Source organism: Wyeomyia smithii, chromosome 1, assembly GCF_029784165.1.
Source record: "Wyeomyia smithii strain HCP4-BCI-WySm-NY-G18 chromosome 1, ASM2978416v1, whole genome shotgun sequence".
In the NCBI taxonomy this organism is placed as follows: domain Eukaryota; kingdom Metazoa; phylum Arthropoda; class Insecta; order Diptera; family Culicidae; genus Wyeomyia; species Wyeomyia smithii.
Window position 1 is genome coordinate 93,208,610 of NC_073694.1, and position 6,928 is coordinate 93,215,537.

The following is a 6,928-nucleotide window of genomic DNA, read 5'->3' on the forward strand; positions in this document are numbered from 1 at the left end:
TTCGCTGCAATGAACAGAACAGTGTCATCAGCGAACAAATTCATATCACAGAGCCGTAAAACTCGCTTCATGTCATTAATGTAAATAATGAATAAAATGGGCCCTAGAACACTTCCTTGCGGTACACCAAGTGCAATGGAATCCGAATCAAAATCATTAAAACGAGTCTTCTTAGTTCTAGCACACAAATAGTGTTCGCGCCAACACTTCCGCCTCAGCTGGGCATTACTGTCACCCGTGAATGACCAGCTGAGGCCCAAGCGACGCCGGTTTGCGCGCGATTTATTTATTTACACAAAAAATCAACAGACTCTATCTGGCCCTAATGATTGTGTCTTAATATACTTAAAAAATTACTTCTAATCCTAGTGCGAGGAAGGTGATAGTCGAACCCGGTGGAGACACTGTTGAAAACACGTTGTAGTCCGATGAGAACTCCGTTTGCCCCATAGTTTGTGCGACGAAAAGGAACTCGTAGAAAAGGGATGTTTCGAACAATTCGGGAATTCACGTTTATGTCGATATTACCCAGAAGTACAGCACAGTCAGTTCGCGCCATGAGGGTGTCGGCAATTACCATAGCGCGCGAAAGATCCCGTCTTACTTGCAAAGTGTCGAGACCGATAAGCTGCGCCCGATTTTCGTAACTTGGCAACTGGTGAGGATCACTCCATGGTAGATGACGAAGAGCGAAACGAACAAATCTTCGTTGAATTGCCTCGATTCTATTAACACCATTGAGGTAATGAGGGTTCCACACTGCCGAACAGTATTCTAGCGTCGAGCGGACTAATGAGCAATATAAGCTTTTTAAACAGGACACGACTTTAAAATTCTTGGCCATTCTCATAATCAGTCCTAACTTTCGAGAAGCTTTAGCAACAGTGTAGCATATATGCTCCTTGAATGTGAGTTGACCATCGACCCAGACTCCCAAATCCTTCACGCATCCTTCTTGTTTAATTGGTACTGCACCCAAGTGATAGTTGAACATTATAGGCCGCTTTTTCCTGGTCAGCGAAATCACAGAACATTTATCACAGTTCAAAGTCATCCTATTTATATCACACCATTTAGCAAAATTTTCAAATTCATGTTGTAAATTGAGAGCATCTTCTGAGCATCTGACTTCGGCATATATTTTCATGTCGTCAGCAAAAGATAACCTGGGACCGTTAAGGACGCAATTGACATCATTAAAGTATAAAAGGAAAATTAACGGCCCAAGATGACTTGGAATTCCGGAAGCAGCATGAAATTTTTTCGATCGGTTGTCTTCGATTTTAACAGCGATGCGGCGGTCCGCAAGATATGACTGAAGCCAACGTAAAATATTGCCTCCAAAACCCATTCGGCCAAGTTTTGCAATAGCGATGTCGCGGTTGATTTTATCGAAGGCTGCTGACAAATCAGTGTATACAGCGTCTGTTTGAAACCCTTTCGACATAACATCCATTGCATATGAAGTGAACGTTAAAAGATTTGTCGTCGTTGAGCGCTTCGGCATAAATCCATGTTGCGTGTCAGAGATGAGAGGCTTACAGTAGCTGAAAATCGGCTCCATCACGATCAACTCAAATAGTTTCGAGACTGCACACAGAGCGGAGATGCCCCGGTAATTGTCGATGTTCCTCTTGTCCCCTTTCTTGTGAACCGGAAACATGAACGCGAACTTCCATAAAGATGGAAAGTTACCAGTCGAGAGTGAAAGGCGGAATAAATGACGAAGCGGGATTAATACGCCAGTAGCACATCGCTTTAGTAGAACGGCGGGTATGCTGTCAGGGCCGGCCGAGGAAGAAGGCTTCAGTTAAGATAGTGCCGACTGGATCATCGAAACGTCGATGTCGAAATCATTCAAAGACTGTCCATACAGCGATACGTTGCTTGCGGCGGAAGATACTTCACTCAACGATAGTGATTCATTGCAGAAAACGCTGGAAAATTTTTGAGCAAATAGGTCACATATGTTCTGGAAGTCCGACTCCGTACGTTCATCGTAAAACATCGTTGAAGGTAGTTCCCGCTCTTTACGCTGCTCGTTGACATATTTCCAAAGACCCTTTGGATCCGATTTCAGTTTACTCTGTACGCTGCGTAGATGGTTGGAATGACATTCTCGGCTCATCCGTTTGTAGGTGTAGTTAACCTTTAAGTACTCGTCGCGCAGCGATAATTCTCCAAACTTAGAGTATCTTCTCAAAGCTGCTCGCTTTAAGCGTTTTAGGCGCTGCAATTCACTAGTCTGCCAAGGTAGACGTTTAGATTTAGGTACAACTCGCTTGGGTACGTGGCGATCGATAACATAGCTCATGATGTTCGAAAATACTTGAACTGCTGTGTCGATATTGTCGTTGTCAAGTTCCTCATTCCAATTGATATTCAACAGAATGTTGAGGATACTATCATAGTCCGCTTTATTAAAATCATAGCAGACAGTATCAACCGTGCAGCAAAAATCCGAAAGAGTAGTCCTGGTCGTAAGATGTAGTGCGGGATGGTGCGTCACGGTTTTTACTAGGGGAGATGCAGCAATGTTTATCCCCGGTGCGCAGTCAATATTGCTGACGAAACATAGATCCAAAATTCTGCCATTCTCGTTATTTATGTGATTGATCTGCCGTAACAGATTAGAGCTATAACAGTCAAGCAAGTTATTGATCCCGTCGTGAAAAGACGACACCATTGGATCAGAAAATAGAAAACCATCCGGACTAGAGCGCCACTTCACACCGGAAAAATTAAAATCTCCAAACACAACTACCTCGTCATTGGGAAGAGATTGCTCACAGATCGTATTTATCGAATTACAATGGGTGTTGATAAGCGTCGCGTCACGTGTTCTGTCAGGTGGGATGTAGATGGAGCATAGAAAAAGCGAGTAACCAGAAAGCTTCAGTCGAATCCAAACTTGTTCAATACTCGCCCAAGACTTATTCTCGATTAATACTGCCTTGAATCGATGATTAACAGCAATAAGCACTCCCCCTCCAATAGATTTTGTGCTGTTGAGGGGGCAACGATCTGTCCGAAAAACATCATAGTTGTCGCCGAAAATTTGACTCGATAGTGTACGGTCGTTCAGCCATGTTTCGGTGAAAACAATTACATCATAGCTTTCGTCCGAGCAAGCAAGAAAATATTCTTCGATGGAAGTGTTCATGCCGCCCACGTTTTGGTAGTAAATGTGGAGGTCTGAGGATCGAAATTCGCTAGAAGGAAGCTTTTTATCAGCGCTAGCAGACTGAGTTAAGCAGCGATACTTGCCTGCGGGCACGGTTTGGAAACCCTCTTCCAGCACCCCGTAATCAGGACCGGAACGACTCTGATGGCAGGAAACATGTTGGAGGTCGTGACCCTGTTGACGAAACTGGACTGACGCGGGGGTGGAAGGGGCTTCCATCAGGCCATACATGGTGCGTTCCGGCGGTGATGAGACAGGAAGAATAGTGGAAGGTGCGGCGTATAAGCATTCACAAGCGACAGGAGTAACGTCAGGTATGCTGAAACGTGTGATGAGCCGTTGGTTGTGATCAGGTACATTATATGGATGGTACTTAACTTGAGTGAGAATCCGATGACTCTCGCTGTCCAGTAACCGAGCGTTAGATGTAGTTCCAATAATATTGCCGAAATCTATCCGGCCGAGCCTGTTCAAAATTAAATTCACGAACCATAACACCGACGGGCCAGGTAGATGCAGTTAAAGCCAGGTCCTTCAGCCCATTAGGCACCTCCACACGAAACGAAACAAAATTTAGTTTCGAAACATCAGCATCCTTCTTTACCAACAGGAAAGCTTTCGGTTTATCGTTCATTCCCAGACATTCTTGAGCCATTGTGACGATTTCATCGACGGTGTGGCTGGGATCGAGCCGGCTCAAATAGATCCAGAACTGTTGCCTCTCGTCGGGGACTGTTTTGATTTCACGTTGAATGCATCTGGTACCGCAGACAGCCGCCGCAGGAGTGCGCGCTTTAAAACTGCCTTCACGACGACGTTTTGGTGTAGGCTGTTCCACAGACAGCATTTGCGAAAATAGTGGTCTCTGAACAGATGTTAATGGACCGCACGGAAAGTGTTTTTCTATCCGATCTGAGAGATCAGCAACAACAGCATTTAACTTATCAACAGCTGCGCACAAATTGCTGTTGTCCACAGCGTGGACGGCCGGGGCGGGGGGGTACAGCCACTCGTTGAAGCGGCTCGCACAATCGTCGCACAACCAAAACAGATTATTGGCAAAGGCCGCTATCACATCTAAAGCTGTTCTTTGTAGGCCAGGGATACAAGTACGGTGAAATACTGATCCGCACGCACCGCGACAGGCAACTTTTTCAATCCCGTTGACTGGTGATGAACATTTATTGCAAGCAGCAGCCATGGCTCAGACCAGCCTATTGTGCACTTCTAACGAGAATTTCACACAACACAATTCAACTCGAGAATGCCGTATACGAAATTACTTCAGGTCAATCCAATGCGATAACTCCAGAACAAACACACTAAGCCGATGGACAGTCAAAAATACTTCAAAAATAGTCAAAATTTTACTACTTTACAAACATTTAACGGAGAGGTAAAATAAAAACACCTAGACCGTAACCGTGTTGCCAGAGTAGTCGATTATTTTATGCTTTGTTCTGTCTCGACAATGCACTGTGGTACAGAACGACAATTTAGGCGGAAATGGAGTTTTCGATACATTTTTGTGATTTTAGAGCCATACTTTATATGGCGAAGTTGCTTATTATGATTTGGTCTACATTTGAACTGAGGTGAAAATTAGGGTGGTCCTAGAACCAACGAAATAAACCAACTAAAATTTTTATTTGTGGAAAAATGTAATTTTATTTTCAGTAAAGTTGTAGATCACTTGATTTTAAGCAACTTTGTTGAAGACTACTTTCTTGTAGCTCTTAAATTGACTGAATTAGAGCAATTTTGCCTAGGGTGGCTCTCAAAAAACGGTTTTTTTGCTCTACTTTATTTAATTCAATTTACTCAGTAAAATTATGTTCAGACGACTTTCAGAGCTTTAAAAGACGCAACTTTTGGTGAAGAGCTGGCATCGCTGGTGAGATGTGTAGACGTTTTATATATTGCGTCCGTGATAATCGCGTTTTATTGCGGTTTATAGCACGATAAATTGTGAATTTCGATTTGTAAGTGTAGGTGAAAGTGTTTCCAGTGTAATGACAGTGTATTAAAAGTGAATTGTGATTAAAACGATCTGGAAAATTAGAATTTTATTGCCGTTTTTTTACAATTTGTCGCCTAGCAAATGGCTGCTTTTAAAGTGTAGTGTTGTGTTGGTGACTTTTCGATACGGTAGTGTGCATGCAAAGAAGAATCGAGAATTCATCGCAGTAGAAATTCTCCTTTCTGTTTAAGTGCATATTCTCCGCTGACGGCACGATCTGCTGAGAGGCAGAAACCGAGCGACCGGCAAATTGTAACCATAGAAACAAGTTTTCATGCTTGTTCGTGTACGAACGGTGCGAGCGGAGGCATGTTTGGTTCACTGAACGCGGCTTCGATGGCTAAGATAACTCGAAGGTAGTAGTTTTCGCCGACAAGAATCAAATTGCTTAATTTTTATATTATGTATTATAGTGTGTTTAGTACAGTTTGATTTTATAAGAGATGAATTTGTGCGCCATTGAATGGCGAATTCATCTTCCATGTGTAGCTACTACGGCGTAGCACTTTCGCACTGTTCTGCAACTTTTTTTTTGCACCGCTTGAAAAGGTGTACCACACGATTGCTGTTTATCTATTTTTCGATATTTCCTTATATTAAAAATGTTTTGAAATTTCAAACTGAAATATATTTGATGACTCTGTTTTGATATCCTTTGTCATTCTTTTTCTATTTATGACTTCACTAGCTTTTGAATTATTATTTTCACTTCATAGCAAACTTTTGTTCAATATGCTAAATTTTCATAGACGCAGATCCGAAATGATAAAATGAAAGAGATGTTTCCACCCAGAGAGTACTGGTGTGGTTTATGGAATTTGGAGTATGGTGCACTGATGCTAGTCGAAGTAGAAAACTTATGATTCAATTTTTTCGATTTTTCTAGCTTTTGAGCAGAGGTTTTTGTATACCTACTATGCTACTAGTTTGGCATTTTGTCAAACCTGTATACCTACTATGCTACTAGTTTGGCATTTTGTAAACAAACCTATGATATATAATTTGGTCAATTTGCATATTTGCATTTTTTAAACTATTGGGGCTTTGGATGCTTGAAACTTTGCCAATTTTTCTATTTGATAGGCAACACTCGCATCAACAGCTAATAGAGAATCGGCGTGAAATATCGTGCTCCCGAGCGTCTCCGTCGCGTCGGTAGGCGTGGATTGAGCGGTCGTGCATAATGCTTCGGTTTAAACGCGTCTCCGGCCCAGGAGAGTTCTGCTCATCTAAATGTTTTTGAAAAGTAGTGACCCAACTCTTAGTTCAAATCGTCCACATAGCGTAGTATAACATTTTGCGTTTCACTAGGATATACCACACATACTTATGCGCGGCTTTAATAACACTCTATTGTTTATTTCTGCTTTAAATCGGTCTCAAATCAGGAAATCGCTTTTTAAGAACAGACGAACAATTTACAAGAAACGTCGTTACCTGTTAAGCTCAAAGCCAGATCTCCGGGTCACCGAATATCTAGAGACTTCGCGTCGATACCTTTCATGAGGTCGTTTTTTCTACAGATTCGTTATAACCGTGTTATAATTTTCGGTATAAAGAGGGTCACAAAGAAGTGATAGGAGTGGCGAGGCGTTACCGTGGACTCAACTCTCGTAGCTTTCGAAACAATGTGTAGTCAGCTGAGATAAATCAATGAGAGATACGTTTCGGTAGTTGCATAATGACGTTATAAACAGATGTTCGAATATTTGATTCTGTCTTGA

At 42.3% G+C, this 6,928-nt stretch overlaps 2 protein-coding genes across 2 annotated transcripts; both read right to left on the reverse strand.

Annotated features, from left to right (window-relative positions):
- Positions 1–1,810: 1,810 nt before the first annotated feature.
- Positions 1,811–3,415, reverse strand: LOC129716939 (uncharacterized). The gene has a single exon (XM_055666784.1). It carries the CDS (start codon positions 3,413–3,415, stop codon positions 1,811–1,813), a length of 1,605 nt encoding a protein of 534 aa, XP_055522759.1.
- A 190-nt stretch (positions 3,416–3,605) lies between these two features.
- On the reverse strand, positions 3,606–4,385 carry LOC129716940 (uncharacterized). Its single transcript, XM_055666785.1, has one exon. The coding sequence runs from the start codon at positions 4,383–4,385 to the stop codon at positions 3,606–3,608; it is 780 nt and encodes a 259-aa protein (XP_055522760.1).
- Between the last annotated feature and the right edge of the window lie 2,543 nt (positions 4,386–6,928).